Consider the following 17,291-nt stretch of genomic DNA (forward strand, 5'->3'; position numbering starts at 1 on the left):
TCTCCCATTCATTCCAGCCTAGCTGTCAATCACACAGCAGGGTGGCTTTCCTCCAAGGACAGCCAGCTGACCAATCACTTTTGGGTGCATTCCTGTCGCCAAGGGGATTGAGCACGGAGTTTTTCGAACACCTCCCTCGCTTCCTGCCCCTGCCAGACCTACTGGGGCCAGAGGCGGACTTCACTCGTGAATCCCGCCAAAGGCAAAATGATCAAAGGGACCAAACCTGGTTTGGCGTGCAGAGTGAATCCCAGGAAGGACCTTTCCAACAAGAAATGGTGAAAAAAGACCGGGCACCCATGGGTGCCTTACTGCGGATGCGAACACAGCCCGTGGTAATAATACACAATGGTAGTAAAAAGTAAACCACTGCCACCAGCCATTCATTGTAGAAAGGGTAACACAAAAATGTTACATGAGAAACTAGACAAAGGGCGATACCAAGTAACCACTCCAGCACCCCATGTTAAGATAGTGTGTGCTCGGTCTAGAAAGTTACAAACTGTAAGTAAAGTCAATTTCACTGCTCTGCTCTTGGAAACAGTTTCAACAAGAGAAGGTATTTAAACCTTTGAGAAATCTAAGACTTCCGTGTGCCACTGCACTGAAGGTGCTGTGTGCCACAATGTAAAGATGATGCCTATGGAGTTTGCCGGACTCCAAAATGAAAAACACAGAATACACACAATTAAAAGTACCAAGTCCCAAAGTTCAGCAAAAGAGCTGGGGTCTCTAAGGTGGGAGGAATTTAGCACTAAACTGATAATTCTCCCTAAGAAACGCGTTATAAAAGAAATATTATAGTTAAAAATTTAGTTGCCACTGGGGGGCTGGCTGTAATGATTGGACATCCACCCGCCCCTTTCTGAAAACTGCTGAGTTTACAGAGGAGTGAACTGGAAAACTGAATAAACAGTGAGGTTCCTGGGGCCAAAGGCAAGTGGACCACTGGAACAGAAGATCCGAAGCTGAAGACGAGCAGAGACGCCTGCTGACCCTTCCAGTAACTGATTTTACCATTGCTGTCCTGACCCTTTTTTCTTATCGACGGAGACTCTCTGAAGAGGATGATTCATTCCCTTTTGCTGGTGGGACTAACCAGCCCTGATACAAACTGCAGATTGAGCGTCCACTGAGGGGCTGTGACATTCCGGTGCAGCAAACCAGGGGACCTATGACCCATTTTCAGTGCAACGTTGTTAGGCAGAATTGCATGCGGTACCCTCTGGGACCACCACACACACTTAGGACTACAGGTTTAAGCAAAACCAATCTTTGGTATAAGTCTGTACTACAGATTTTGGTAGCGAGCTGAGCAGCCAGGCATATCTCAAGAGGGAATGTGAGCAGTAAATGTTACACAGAGGTCCTAAATCACAGTGGTTCAAGTAGACACACTCAAGGTTTCATGGTAAAACACTTATGAATGTATTAGTCATTTGGAAAACATTCACTAGAAGGAGCCAACTTAATATTATACACGAACTTCAGTACCAAACCAATAAGTTTCTGAGTAAATTAGGCTCCCCTGAAGTAGGAGCAAAATGGCATTTCAGTCACTTTAAATAGGAGTAAAAAGGCACAAGTTAATAAAATGGATCACAAACACTTTCTTAGGCAGTTCAAATAGTTTCAGTTCACTAGAAGAGTCAATTCGATTCAATAGGCCTAGGCCAAAGTCAATGGACTAGTGTCTTGGATAGGAAAGGGCAGTTCTGGTAGTAAACGGTAAAGTCTTTGCCAGAGTTCTCAGAAGTAGTTTGTACGAAAAAGAATCCTATGTTGGTCACATGCTGATTAGGCCTGCAAGTTGGGAAAGTTCTACGAACTTTCACCGCGAGAGGTAACTTCTCTCAATCGGGTTGGCACAGTACCTTTTTAATATGAAGAAAAAGATGCAGCTGAAGGCGTTGGTTCCTGGCAGTTCCTGCAGATCTCGCTGTTCCTGGGTCTCAGTTGTGGACTCTGGATACACCTAACCAGCTCTGAGAATGGTATCCAGGTGGCTTACGAGTTGATTGGTCCCACCAACTCAAAGGAATAAGTCGTCCTTGAAGGGGCTTCTCTGTTGAGGTGAAATTGGCAATTCGGACCTGCAGCAGGGCTTCACCGGGCAAACCAACGGTCCAGGAGTTGCAGCAGCCGTCCTCTTCCAGCTCGTCTTTGGTTCTTTCGTTCCAGTGGTCGACTCTGCCTTCCAAGCCAAGAGACTCACCTTTTAAGCAGTTTTCTCCTTTTCATTCCAGCATAGCTGTCACTCACCCTGCCGGGCGGACAGTCAGCCATCCAATCACGCCAGAGTTTATTTGGGTCTCCTTGGAGACTAAGCAAAGCGAGTTTCGGGCACCTCCCTCACGTCCTGGCCACCCCAGACACTTGGATGCCAGAGGCGGTCTTCAGTCCTAAGGACCGCTAAAGGCATAGAAACAAAGGGACCACACCTGGTTTGGGGCGCAAAGATAAACACTAGAAGGACCTTTCCAAAAAGAAATGGCGAGAAAAGACCGGGAACTGTTTAAACAATGGGGCTTAAAGCGGCATCTTGAAAAACATGGCTCAGTGATTTTTAGCTACCGGTGTTCGCGGTCAGGATAAATCATGGCAGTGGTTTTACAACAAACTACCACCAGCCATTTAGATAGGAAAGGGTAGCATTTGACTGCTACATGAGTTTTTTTCATTATTATTTTTATTTTTTTAGACATGGGATACTATGTAACCCCTCCAGCACTCTATTGTAAGATAGTGTTTTGGATCTAGGAATTTGGAAAGACTAGTAGGCCATTTCACTTTACATTCTCTGGGAAACAGTAGTTTATCCCAGGGAAGGTATTAAAACCTTTGAGAAGTGTGTGACTGCATTGAAGGTGCTGTGACACCTATGAAAAGATTATGCCTATGGAGTCATCTAAAACTCCATAATCAAAGAACACAAGAGTAAAACATACATCAAAATACATGCGAGAGTGGGGAGAAGGCTCACACTCTCTCGCCAGGTAAAACAAATCAAGTCCTCAAAATCCAGCAAAGTTGCTAGGTGTCTCTAAGGTGAAAGGAATTAGCCCATTTATGAGAATTCTCCCTAACAAAGCTCTTTGCATGGCGGAATCCGCACAAACTTTGAGCTCCAGTTGGACCTCCATAGGCACAATCCCACTCATCCAAGGCCCCTCACCAGAGTGCAGGACTGAAGAACCGAGGAAGATCGAGCGGGCAATAACTGTCCTTTGCTGGAGCTGATAAAAAGGTGACAAAACTGCAGACTGACATGGGAGACCGAAGAAATTGTGCTGAGTCATTTCTCCCAACGGCTCTTGCAGCATCCCATACAGAGTCCTTCCTTTCATCACCAGATTGAGGAATCCCGAGACCCGGTCTGTTGCTGCTGCACAGGAAACAATCCAGCTGCATTTGCTTCTTCAAACCTAAGGTACTATGGAGCTGAAGGTAGAACTTGCCTCCAGTCACAGTGACACAGGGTGCCCTGTAAAGACGCTTTTGCAGGGAAGATAGATGAAGCAGTAAAGGGGAACTGCAGTTGATGAAAAATATTGCAATAACGGATCTCCCAGGTGTCAAGTGAAGGAAGCAATATTTGAAAGTCAAAGCAATGTTGGTCTTATAGCCTATATGGCAGGTAGTAACAGCGTGGACAGTACATGAAGCCTGCAGTAGCATACTGGCGAATACAGCGGGTACAGCTGCCTTTGAAAGGTAGTTATGAATGAGGAGTAAACATAGGGGGTAGGTAACACTGCTTCTGGGGGGCAAAGACTCTGGATTTGTTCATCTTGCTCTGTGGCTTGTGCATGGAATGTCAATACATGATATATGGAATGGTAATCTAGGTTTTTGCCACCCAAGATGATTTAGACCTAGGCTAGAGAGAGTGCTTGGTGAATGTCGGATGATGTTACATATTCCTTCAAAATGCTGGTGTAACCAATGTCTCCTTTTCTGCTAGTGTTCTTTATTTGGGGTTTCATAACCTCTACATTCAGAGCAAGCCGTATCAAACCATCCAAAGGAATTCGAAAGTACAGGGTTTCTTTCATTGCTATCTTGCCAATGAGCTCTGAATGTGTCCAGAATGTGTGTGATGACTAGAAACCAAATATAAAGATTGTACCCATCATGCAAAAATCACATGGTTCCAATCCTGCCTGTAATGCTGATATGTGCAGACCTTCCACTGCCTGGCTCTTCCTGGGACCCATTCATGGTGAGCCAGTTGGGGGCTGATGCAGAGCAGAATTCAGCCAGAGTGATACTATTGTAGGGAACCTGCTCAGCCTTGTGAAAGAGGTACAGGGCTGCATGTCACAAATGCCGCCGGTGCTGATTGAGACTGATGCAGTCTGTCCATCATTGAAGGTGCTCATTGCTTGACTCCACCAGCTCAGCTGTTATTCTACAGGAGCTTTTGCTTAAGCTTTTTGCTTAGGAGTTTCGAGCTTGCCATCTGAGAACCCACACACCTTGCCTCAGGGTTTCCAATTGTAATGCAAAACCAAAAGGGATTGTGGTTGTTTCGCCGTGCTGGCAATTGGCATGTGGGCTGCTGGCATAATGATTCATTGGTTGTGTGCATTCAGCCAAGCCACAGTGGGCCTGTTAATTCATGAGTTGTATCTGTCTGCTTTGAGGAACAAATGGTGGCAACAGTAAAGACAGACACAAGTGATCACAGTTCAAGGGTGTTTATTAAACTGTATAAATGGGTGAAAGAAATGACTAATCTAACATGGGAGCAAGTTACGACCATCAAATAGGCAGTCCTAGTGGCGTCTTGTCAAATAAAGGCCTATAATAAAAAACAAACTATTGCCAATGCTTACCGCTAAGTTACAAAATAGTGTGCGATAATGTTCATCAGAAAAGAAAGGTGTTCTCAAAATAAGTCAGGATGGTATGGCTGGGGTCTCCCTTCCCTGTTTTTAGCACGGCACAAGGCGGGACTCCTGAGCACAGTACACTCCTGGGCCTCGCCCGCAAGGTTGCATTTGTTTTACAAATATCAGGGCCTTCTGTGGCCAAATCTTTCAGTCTCTTGCCTCAGAGGACCTGATGTGTTACAATCCACAAAAATATATGTTTTTTTTTCAATAAATCTTCATGGGGTTATTACTCTTCGCCTTAGGATCCCCCTCTGCCAGGCTTCGATCCCTCATACAACGTGGGACTCCCTTTGTCGGGTTGACTATGCCCTTTCATTAACAATGTAACGTTCAATGTCTTTTTTTTTTTTTAAACAACCATTCACTGTGGACAACCCTCCGTCAGGTTCACTCTTGTCGACACAATGTTAACGGGTGTATTATTGTTCACCCCAATTCGCAGGCACCCCTCAGCCGGGTTCACATTTGCCAAATGCACAGTTCACTTTGCTTTTTTACAATGCAGGATTCACTTCCATTTGCTCGCCTTCTTGTCAACGTGTCAGACTTGCGATTTTACAAGGGGTTTGACTCGACCCTTGTTTGACCCCTCTAACTCCTCACGCCGGCCTCTCCTAGGGCCTCCTGGTACCTGTAGTTTCAACAAAGCGGACCAGCCAGAGTTCTTCGAATGAGTGCCCATGTGGCGCATGACCACTCTGCAGCTGGTCCTTCAGTGGACTTTCAAGCTTTCACACAGGTTCTTTGTTCAAAAGTTCATACAGTGTTTCCATTCGCAACCTTGGCCTCAACACAGTCTGGTTTTCTATCAACTCTCTCCAACTCACAGGCTGTGCTGAACCCGTTGGCGTTTCTTGCCTTTGGAGTCTAGGACGGTACTATCAGGTCCTGTGAATCTTGAACCGCGGAAGCTGCTGAACCCCCACAGTCCCTCTAGTGTCCGGTCAACTGATAGAATTAACAGACATCCCAACACTTTGGGGGAAAGGGGAAGTGGAGAATATAAAAAACAAATTTCAGTCTTCAAACTGGAAGCTCGGGAATCTGCAGAGGATGAAAAAGAATAGCAAGGGGTTAAATGAATCCTTAAGAATTGACCCTCTACCCTGCCCAAGCACTGGTGTATATACCTGTTTGCCTCTTCTAAGAGCTGAGGCATGACTGCAGTTTGTCCAGAAATTGTCTTGGCAATTGCAATAATCTCTGGAAACTCTTGCGATCTAAAAGGCTCTTTGTAGAATCTTTTTCTTGACCCAAAATCATTCCTATCCAGAAGACCTTGAACTTAAACTCGACTAAAATTCAATATTTTGCTTTGTTTGAAATGCAGTTCGCAGACTGTCCTTATGAGGGAAAACTAAGGAGATCTGGTCCTTGACTCCTAGGTTTCTGTAATGAAATCCTTTTATGGACAGTGTATCTTCAAGAACATTGACCTATTTAAATTGAGGTTTTTTTTTTAAACTGCGAAGTGCCTGTGTGATTCAGGTTAACTCTAGCGTTCATGCACGTTCATTTAAAACACAGGATTTCTCTAGCAGAGAACATGAGTGGCACAGGTAAATGGTGTCCAACTATGCTCACTGATAGAATACGCAGGAGTGGGGAATGGATGCAGTTTATAGTGCAGCCTCAGTCTGAAAATGTCTGAATGATTGCTGCTCTGATTGGGATATGCGCGAAGTGACTAACAGTTCGCTGATTACTTACCACCCAGCACGGATCCCCAACGATAATCTTTTAAATTACACCGAAAGGGTTGCATCTTTTCTCATGTTAAGCGCGCCTCCGCTAAAACCGTCTTACAAATTAAACAGTTACCTCTCGCACAGTCTTACGCTGCTGTGACTGTGCTCACTATATTACAGCAGCCGCGACTCGAAAAAAGTAATACTTAACATTTGAACATGCGCACCAAAAAGAAACACTGCAGAGGGAAACGCAATCCTGATTTCAGCACAGAACTCCACAGGAGGAATTTTTAAATGCTATGTCTCCAAGGAATTCAAATGGCAGAAAGTACAGTACTTGAATCTTGACACGCAGCTTCCCTAATACTAACTAAATAAACTAATTAACAAATATTTTCTATTGGCTCCTTGAAGTTAAGCTTCTTTACCCATTCTCTCTCAGATGAAAGTTTCCATAAACGTTTACAGAGCGCCACGCTTCCACCAATGTTACCACTTGTCTTGTCCCTCGCAGAACTTCCAGGAGTTGACCTTTTACCTGCCAAAAACTTCATGGGGGGAAATAACTGGCCTCCTTTTTTGCCAGCAGAACAAACACAGAACCTTCCTCACTGAGGAAGAAAGATGAAAGGCAGTTGGAATAGGCAGTTTCCTACCAATGTCTCAAATTTAACCAGTTAGAGTCCTGATCTTCTGAACCAATCAACAGCCTCGAGTCTCTATGCCATGATGGATTGGGGATCCCTTATTCTGAGAAACCTAGTTAAGAACCCATTCCAAAATGGATGACAACCAAACCCAAAGAACCTTAATTTGTCTAAACTATCATGTATTCATGAACCCAGACCTGACGGGTACCACAGTAGCAAGCACCTTTCCCTACCTTGGTTATCGGTGCGGGAGGGCTCCGGGCAACGTTGACATCTGATACACCACACGCTAACTGGTCTCCATGGTTTTATGATTTCTCTTTCGGAGGCTTTGCAGGTCTGAGTTGAAAAGGGCAAGGGCAATTCCCTCCTCGTTGTCCTTTCAGGCCTAGCCGCCTTTCTCTTCAGTTGGCATTGCTGGTCCAGAATAGCTTCCTCCTTGCTCGTAGTGTACTCTCGTGCTCAGCCTTTTATTCCTGTGGGGTAGAGGAAGGGCCGTCGGGTGTGTGTAATTGTCAATTGCCTGACCCTTGTGTTGGGACATGTCCGCTAAACGGCTCTGGTGTTAGTCCATTCTTTCATGGTGTAAGAAAGTGTTTGTCGGAAAAGGGGGCTGGGTAGGTAGAGCTTCTACATATCCTACAGGTTAGGATGGAGAACAAGTGTTAGGAGGCTACCACCTCTCAACCTTTGGTGTCTCACTTGGACTCCCTGAAGACCTCTCACCCAGACTCTTCCACATAGATAGCACAATGAGACCGGAAGGGTCGTGAAACACAAGTATTTTACTTCACATTGGGACTGGAGGCTTTGCTTGCATATTAGCATATTGCATTTGATATGGTTGAGACCATAGCCTGGCAGTTTCCCAGTTACTGTGGCAAGTAAAAACCATTATGTGTTGATGTGGACTCGCATGTACATGTGGTACGGACCTGCTCACGTGGACCCCATACTTGTGTACTGGCATAGTACTGTATGAATGTTGTACTTGCTACTGCTAGCTGTGCTAATTTCATTATGCTGCAGACATGGGCATCCTCACTTCTTTCCCTGAGGTAGCCTTCCCATATGTGGCCAGGGGACAGCAGCCGCTACCTGATCCTGGGGGCGGTTGTATGAGGGAGGACCACCTGGGGGAGGTGAACCTCAGGGAGATGATGGGGTATCATTAGAGGAAACCACATGCCACCCAACCCCCAAAACGCCTCCTTTCAGGGATGTTTTCTCTATTCCACATGCTTAATTGCATATAGACACTCTTCCCCCAGCCTCTTGGTAGAGCTACTGTGAATACTACCCAACATCCCACTAAGAATAGTACATTGACAACTGGGACGAGGAAGAGGCAGGGAGCAGAGATGATCACGGACAATGAAGTTAAATATCCACTTCCTCAATGTCATTCAAGAAATGGTCCCCTCGCCACTGAGACGAGAAAGAACAGAGCTATGAAGATCACGAAGACCAGGCGACCAACACAGTGGTCTAGTTGTTGGAAAATGTATAATCAGGTCGGGAAGTTTAAATGCCTGCCGGACACAGCTGACGGAGAGGAGAGCGCTGCAGACACCGGACTGCATCGCAACCCATTCCAGCACTGAGCACCGCACTGAGGGGAAACATGCTGTGAAGGCAAACCCGGAAAGGAAAAGTCCAGGTGCGATTTGGTTCACCGCTCGAGGAAAGAGCAATGGGAACCACGCACCATAAAGGGGAAATCAGATAGTGCAGTGCTTAGCGGGGCGCAGGCGGAGCCAACAAATTGAAGCAGACGGAAATGGAAAAAAGCTGAAAGCAACCGGTAAGCCCAGGGAAAGTGAGTGGGTTACTGGCTTGCCTAAAAGCATATGCTGCTCTGTAGGAGTAACGCACAGAAAGGAACCGAATCGAGAAGAGGCCTGATACAAACTGTAAGCCCAAAGAATACGAGTGGATTACTGGATTGTTTAATAGTGTTGCTTCACAAAAATGCAGCAAGAGACCAAAAGGGAGGCAGTGAGGGTAAACATGGAGTGGGCTACTAACTGGTTATTGAACCTCAACCTTAATGGAGAAAGCAAACTAAAGTTGCAGGTGCTTGGACAAGGAGCAAAGTACCCTTTTTAAGGAATGAAACAAGGTTTCATGAACCAGCAAGGGATAATGTTGGAAGTGTTTGGTTTTAATAAAGAACGGGGAGGAGAGTTGTGTGTGTGTGTGTGTGTGTGTGTGTGTACGCGCAAACTATAATGTGAAGAGACTGTGGTATTAACTGTTATAAAGGTGGAAAGAGAATCTCAAGGAAGACCCATGTCCTTAAGATTATGAACTATAACTGTGTGAGAAAGGTCTGGCAAGGAAGATGCTAGATTAGTTGTGAGTTTGGAACCCACACTTTAAAAGGGGCAGAATATTAAAGGTGAAGAGAACCTGGGCAAGGAGCTGTTTCCCTGATAACTGAATACACCAAGGGGAGAGAGTGATCCACTTGGATTCTGAGGAACTTGATTATTATTTATTTTTGAATGTATTGTATTGGTACAAAGAATCTGGGGAAGGGAGCCATTCCCTGGAACTGTGAATATTTTTCTTTGGATTAGAATTTTGTGTTGGATTTGAGTACTTTGAGAAATCAAGAGTACCCTTTACATCTTAAAGTTAGTGTTGGAGTCTGAGGGCCAGAATAGGATTACGGAGACACAGAACATACTTTTTGCTTGGACATCTTGAAGGATAGCGCAGGGGCAACACGTTTGTCTTGGAAGCTAGATAAGGTGGTGCAACACAGGATCGAATCCACATTCCACGCTTCAAAACCACTCGCTGGTATTAAGCGCATTCTAAATGAAAAATAAAGGCAAGACCTATTTGTTTTGGTTGAGGTAGGGAAAATACCTCCTAGATTAGGGATAGAGCAGCATTTTCCAACCCCCATTTGCTTTATTAAAGGTTTGTAGCCACACACCTCTCCTGTGTCCGTCTCATTCCTGGGTCCTCACAGCATTCATGCCTACTTTTGGCATGTTGGGATGCAAATCGTGTGCGTCTGTGTCCCTGCCTGCCTGCCTGCAGTCCTCATGGGGCGGGGGGGGGGCACAAATCCCTATGCTACTGGTGCAATTTTATCATGGAGTTGCATGTGCTACTCTAACCTCTGAAGTCAGTGAGCACTGAGAGCTTGGTGCATAAAAGGACACCTTTTCAGCTTTTCAAAAATATATATGCGCATAGAATGTAGTACTATGACGGTTGGTACGTGTCTTACGTGTATATTTAGAAGTGGAGGGTTTAAGTGTGCAATGCAACACAGTTGAGTCAATGGTAAAGGGGTTAATTTGCCTGCAGGTATGCTGCTTGGTTTCACTAATTGGTTGGTGTGTTTTATGTATGTATTGCTAGCGGATTTTAGTTGCAGACTTGCAGGTTCTAAGCTGTCGTGGCTTTGTCCTTGTATAGTGAGTTGTTGCCACTTTTCCCTTTCGTAAGAGTGAAGCAGTCACCTGGCTATGCCATGCAATTGCTTCTAGCTAGGGCACTTTCTGCAGACCGAAGTGACTGTAAGGTGTGCTCGGTTGGTGTTACTTGTGATGTGCTGCGTTCATGTAACTTATTAACGAGGACTTTGCTCAGCTGCTGCATTCGGTATTCTCGGGGAAGAGTGAGCCGAGGATCTCCCATTGCTACAAATGTTATGTTATTTTGCATTTATATAGTGCCTTTATATACCATTGGTATGGTCTGAAGGCGCTGGTAGGTTGAACGCCCTTGGGAACCGAAGTTCGGGTCATTGGTATGGTCTGAAGGCGCTGGTAGGTTGAACGCCCCTGGGAACCGAAGTTCGGGTCAGTAGAGAGAGTAGAGAGAGTCCTAAGGTGCGTGTGCGCACCCGGTATGTGTGCAGCTGGTGCGGAATTCGTGTGGTAGCTGCTTCTTAGCGGTAGGTGTGGTGGTTGAGAGATCAGGAGTATGTGTTCGCTCTGGCAGGATTTATCCAGACCGAGTGTGGCTGCGTTAGGCCTGAGGAGAACGCCTGGCTGGGGGTGTGAAACCAGCAGTGATTACTTAGAGTGATGGGGAGTGAGCAGGAGATGTTGATATGAGAACAGTTATACCGAATGGTGTCATAGTATCTCTGTGTTCTATTTGAGTGGTGGTGTAAAGAAGAGAGTAAGCGTGGGGTGTGGTATGATATATGCTCTTTCAGATGTTCCCTGCATTCCAAAATACATTATGTAAGTCATGCAATTCTATGCGATCAGGTCCGTTCTATGCATTATTATTCATTTCAGGCGTTCAAGATTGCCCTACACACTCCTGTCTGCTCGACACACTCACGCACTCTAAATGTAATTGGGTACACTTCTAAATGCAACTTTTTCAGAGAGACTATTGGTCAGCCCCGAGCCAATGGAGAGGTCCCAGAGCCAGGAAGTCCAAGACCGCTCTTTGAAGTGCTACATTGCTCTGTGAATGTCCACTGTTTGCTATGTGTAGTAGCCTTCATGCCACAGATGTGGTACTTTCTGACATCTGTGGGGCTTCAGGGTATTCTGGAATAAACTGCAAAATAGTCCAAGCACAACTCGGCACTTCTGGAGAACATATTGTTTCCCCTTCTAGAATGTGTTTTATTCTGGATGTAATGTATATTGTCTTCATTGTGAGTTTTTTGTTTTGTTTGTTACGATTCCATATGTACTTCTTGCACTTGTATGAGCTGACTGTGGGACTACATAATGTCCCACTTCCTCCTGTCTTTTCCGACATCACTTGTATGCAATGAGTTTCCTGTTCTTGAGACTTTCGTACATTCCTCTAAAGTGCATGCATTTTTATTTTTAAAGGAGGCAAGACGGCGGTTTGAAAGAAAATGATCCCAGAATGCCTGCTACCTAATGTTGATTATGTGAACCAATCAGTTTTGCTCCCAATGTAAATAACACAAGTGAATATTCTAGAACTCGAGCCACACGAAGGGGGAAACATTACATTATTACGAGGATGTGTTGTCTCAGTATTTACTGGATAACATCATCCCTTTAATTTGCTCCAAGTATGGCCATTTCAGTCATTGATGTTGCCCTGGCTGGCACTCCTGGCTTCCAGGTAAATGAATGACTTTCATATCTGAACATGTGCTTTGCCTGGCGTGAGTTATTGTTTCCTGAGGGTACTACTCCACTATACACTTGCAATTATGTAGTAATGTATTAATATAAATCTACATATGAACTGTACTGCCTGGGTGTGATTGCTCCGACAGCAGTTGCCTGTTTAGAAGGGGACAACTGTCAAAGCGCTCACACGAGTCTCTGCCACTTTAAGAAGACCAGTGTCAATACGGGCACATTATGGTTGTGTTAGATACCATGCCCTGTGCTGCTCGCCTGCATTGCCAGGGTGAAGCACAGACTTGGAGCAAACAACTAGAACGCCAAACTGCACTCAGAGTTAATGTTTTTTTCTTTTCTCCATTGACAGGTGGGGCTGTGCCGCCCTGGGGACTACGGATCCGACGTCTCGCACTTGAACCTTCACAAAACCTTCTGCATTCCACACGGCGGCGGCGGCCCAGGAATGGGGCCGATTGGAGTGTCAGTATTTCTCTGTGCTGCGTTTTACTCTCAAAGAGGCTTTTATTTTTCCGGCTTCCAGACTCGTTCTTTGTGCTTTTATAGGTTTATAGTGTAACATGGCTGCTTGCCTTCGCCAAGTCACTGCATTCTAGTGGTGGGTTGGGGCTCTCCTCTCTGGCTGGTATCCATTTGACATTGGAGAACTTCTAATTTCTCCAAAAAAGTATATTGTAAGGATGATGGCGAAGTTTACATTTGGAAAAAGATTGGTCCAGAATTCTGATTGGACCATTCTTGTGGCTTGCATCCCTTTTTGTATGGCTGTTTTTTTTATTTATTTATTTTTTAGTTTTTTTGTTACCACATTCATGCCAATTACATTTTGAATTGAGGGCTGCTAATTTGTGGCTACTGTATACCAAAGTAAATCGGGGGAAACCTGCGTTTGAATTCCTGGGCAAATCTTCAAAATGGACAATCACTTTTCCTCCGAACAAAGTCCTATTGGTGCTCAGTTGGTAAAACACTGTTTTTACAGTGGCGTCGGTGCCTGGCCATAAGATGCGGGGAGGGGGAGGGGTCCTGCATGTTTCTGTGATAGGAAATCCACATCAATGGGAAAGGTGCAGCGAGATATGTGATTTGGGAGGAGATGCGACTATTGGGTGTGTGCTGTGGTCTCTCATTGGCAAGGCGCAGAGGGTTTGTAATGTTGAATCTACATTTGGCTTTTCGATAAATGTGTAACTCGAGCAGTGGAACGGTGTTGGCGTCACTGCGAAAAGTAGCAGGTTATTTCTATACTTCCTCGGAGACCTTCCTGTCAAAGTCGCACCAGCCTCAGATTTAGAGCCAATGAAAAGACTGAATGCAAGTGCTAGTCCTCTTGGAAAGTATTCAAGTAATGTTTGTCTGACCCCGTACTGCTGGTGGCAGACCTCCCACCCTATTGCCATTTGTGGAGTTATTTATTTCCGGCTTCTGGCTTTCACTCTTTTGGTATGATATGGCATTTATAAGGCGCCTATACACAAGTGTTTCAAGGCGTGACAAGGCCTGGAAGGGGAAACGGAGGGAAGACAAGACCACGATCCTACTAGGCCAGGTGACATTGAGATCGTGCAGGGGAGAGGGGAGGGGAGAAGTGCGGCAGGAAAGGGGGGGGGTTGCATTATATAGGATACCAATCGGATAAATAAAGACAATAAATAAGAGTGCGGCCAGCAGGTGGCCATTGCAAGGGTAAATGCAGCCATCGGGTGTCAAGTGCTAGTCTGTGCTGTAGGGTTACAGAACATTCCCGGAGTGCAAGGGTTGCCAGGGAGGCGGTGCAGGTGTGCAACTGGCGGGGAGTGGACCTGGGCCAGAGGTCAGAGGGTAGCCAGGTAACCAGTGCAGTTTCAGATTCAGCCAGGAGATCAGCAGGGGAGAGGAGTAGTCAAGAAAGCAGAAGCAGAGAGCAAAGTCTTGAGGTGCTTCCAGAACCAGAGGTGGTTCTCAAGTTTCAGAGAACCCAATACTTGGGGCTTTGTGAGGTAGGTGTCTGTTGCATCTCAAGTAGCTGAGAAAAGAAAAGCGTAGTGCTCCACTCTTGTGAACCAACAAAGTAATATAAAGTCGGGGATACTAAAAATAAAGCTAAACACAATCCAATTAATAGAATACACACTTGCCTTATTTTTTTTCCTCCACCCATTTCTGAAAACGGGGAACCTGTTGCATGCAATTTAAGTAGTAAGCCATTTTTTCGCAAAGTCTGAGGCAAGGAAGCAAAATCCTTATGGTAGAGGCCGCTGTAGTGAACAATGTGCTCACTGAGGAAATGTACACATTTCGGGCATAATCCAAGTCTGGAGAGCACTGGACACCAATCTGTTTGATCAGCCTGAAATTAGGATTCCCACCTACAAAATACTCAATGATCCTGGGTAATATAGTGCCTTGAAGCAGCCTTGTGGTATGAAGCTGGTGTACTGTAAACCGAACAGACCCTGTTTTTTTTTTTTTTGCCCGGTTCCATCATCCCCAAATGTTTCATTCTGGAATTTTAATGGTTTAAATTCAAAGCAGCAGGAAAATGCAGAGTACCTCGCCACAAAAAAGAAAATGCTCCCCTTTACCAAACTTAATCTCTGGTACTGTGTTTTAGTTATCGTAGACTAATCCCATGGTGATGAAAAATAATCTGCACTAAAACGTGTGGTGAATATTCTGCAATAAAATCACTGGGTGCTGTTTCACGCTACCCTAGACAGTGCAGTGTAAACTGAATCTGAGCAATTCACAGCATACCAATTACAAGCCAGCAACTGACACTGTTGTGATATCTGGGCCTTTGAAGAATAATACCAATAAATGAACAGTCCAACTCTTAAACACAGTTTGTCCAGGGACGTCATTTCACCAAAATGCCAGGGGCAGCGGAAGTGACATCACACAACCGTTGACCCCCTGGTGACATTACAGGAAGTGATGTCATTTGACCCCACCCCGAAGTGTATTGCAGGAAGCGATGGATCACAACCTTTCAGCCGTTAACAAAACAGGAAGTGGCATCACATACCATTGTACACTACGAAAAATATTCCTTACGATATCACTATAATGTGATGTACATTTCATACAGGAATTGATCTGAAAGATACACATGGCGATCCGTGTGTATAGGCCCATTTTACCAAATTACTGTGAATGCAAGCAGATGTCCATGACCAAATGATAATGTGTTATTATATAGCACTTACACTTAAGTGCTTTATATAGAAAAAATATACACCTAATATCACCCAACCTGTGTTGGTACTCATTTATCGACCTCAGAAGGATGAAAGGCTGAGTTGAGGCGTTGAAGTGTGCCTGAACTAAACCTTTTAATGAGTCTAGCAATTATTGTATAGAATTCCAGAAAGACCCATTATTTGGTATTCTTATTCTTTATTTAGGGTCAGTGCTGAAAGTGTTAGACTTGTGGCACCCCTTATTTTTCATTTTTTTTTTTTTAAGGGTCCTGAACAAGAAAGCCAGCCACTCCAGAAGTAAAGAGCCACATGGTGCTGGCCACAGCCCAGGAGCTTGCATTACAAGAAAGATATATATTGTGTGCTTTTTTTCTTTTCTTTTTAATTTTTTTTGTTTGTTTGGTCACAATGGAGACCTCGGAGGTCGCAGTTGCGACCCCTAAATGACATCCCTGAGTTTGTCAGGTGGGATTAAACCCCTACAAAATGGATAAAGACCAGGGTCACACCGATGCCTCAAAACCAGACTGAGCCCTGTTAGCACTCTGCACCAGGCACTGCCCTCCTAAGGATCTCTGACACTTTCTTCACTCAAACGGACTACATACACAGATGGCTTCCTCCCTAATTAAACAATTCACTGTCCCAGCACTTAACACACTCCTCGTTATTGTGAACACCTCCCTGAGTGAAGATTTATTCCCAGATGTGTTGAAGAGAGGTCTGATTGCATTCCCTTGTAAAAATAAATAAATAAAAAGAAATATTGCTTGAACCAAAGGACCTACAGACCTATCACAGGTCTCGCGTTCATCGGAAAGCTTATTGAGAAAGTAGTTGTGACCCAACTACCGGAAACATTTACCAGCTTGAGCTTCTCTGCAATTACCAGTCTGGCTTCTGTTCCAAATGCAGCACTGAGACTACAGCCATTCAAGTGGTGGATGATGCGCTCAAAATCACCGCCGCTGGGGACTTGTCTCCTAGTTCTCTTAGCTGCCTTTGGCACAGAGGATCACCAAATATCCCAATCCCTCCTCGCTGACAGGGTGTGCTTCTCTGGAACTGTCCTAAAATGGTTTGCATCCTACCTATCTGATTCGCATCAGTTCGTACAGTTTGGCTCATTCAGATCCATCCGACTCCCAGCCATTTGTGGGGTACCCCAAGGTTCCATTCTCTCGCCAATCCTCTTTAATCTATACATGGACCCTTGCAATGTCTCCAACATTGCCATCCATCAGTATGCTGATGACACGCCACTGTACCTTGAGGTCATTGGCCCCCTGGGACATTGCTTGCCTCTGCAAATGCCCGGCTACTATCCACACCTGGATCTCAAATGGTTAACTTAAATTGAAGCAAACAAAATCCGAATTTGTCCTCATTGGTCACCGCCCCCAGAGCCCCCCCCCTACTCGCCAAACAACTTGTGCAACAATGGATGTATGACCTGTGCCTGGAAGGATGTCAACCACAGCTAAATCCCATGGCTTCATTGACGGTAGACTTTCCTTCCAAAAGCACATAAACAAAAAGGCACAAACTGAGGGAAATGAAGGGTTTGATTTTGCAGAGTGTGCAGATCTGGAGCCATGAAAACGAAATCCGTACGGTGGTCCAAACCCTCATCTCAAATCGATGGGGGGAAATTCCCTCCTTAATGGGCTTCCAGCCACACATCTGGCCCCCATCAAAGCAGCACACTATGCTGCAGTCCGCCTCATTACTGGTGCCTTCAAATTCAACTGTATCT

At 45.1% G+C, this 17,291-nt stretch overlaps 1 protein-coding gene across 1 annotated transcript in view; it reads left to right on the plus strand.

The window, feature by feature from the left end:
- Window positions 1–17,291, plus strand: part of GLDC (glycine decarboxylase) — a 472,733-nt gene that overhangs the window by 340,635 nt on the left and 114,807 nt on the right. The window contains exon 19 of the mRNA XM_069625925.1: window positions 12,703–12,815. Coding sequence (XP_069482026.1) covers window positions 12,703–12,815 — 113 coding nt within the window. The remainder of the gene's footprint in view (window positions 1–12,702; window positions 12,816–17,291) is intronic.

Source organism: Ambystoma mexicanum, chromosome 6p (assembly GCF_040938575.1).
Source record: "Ambystoma mexicanum isolate Mex_15411 chromosome 6p, UKY_AmexF1_1, whole genome shotgun sequence".
Lineage (NCBI taxonomy): Eukaryota > Metazoa > Chordata > Amphibia > Caudata > Ambystomatidae > Ambystoma > Ambystoma mexicanum.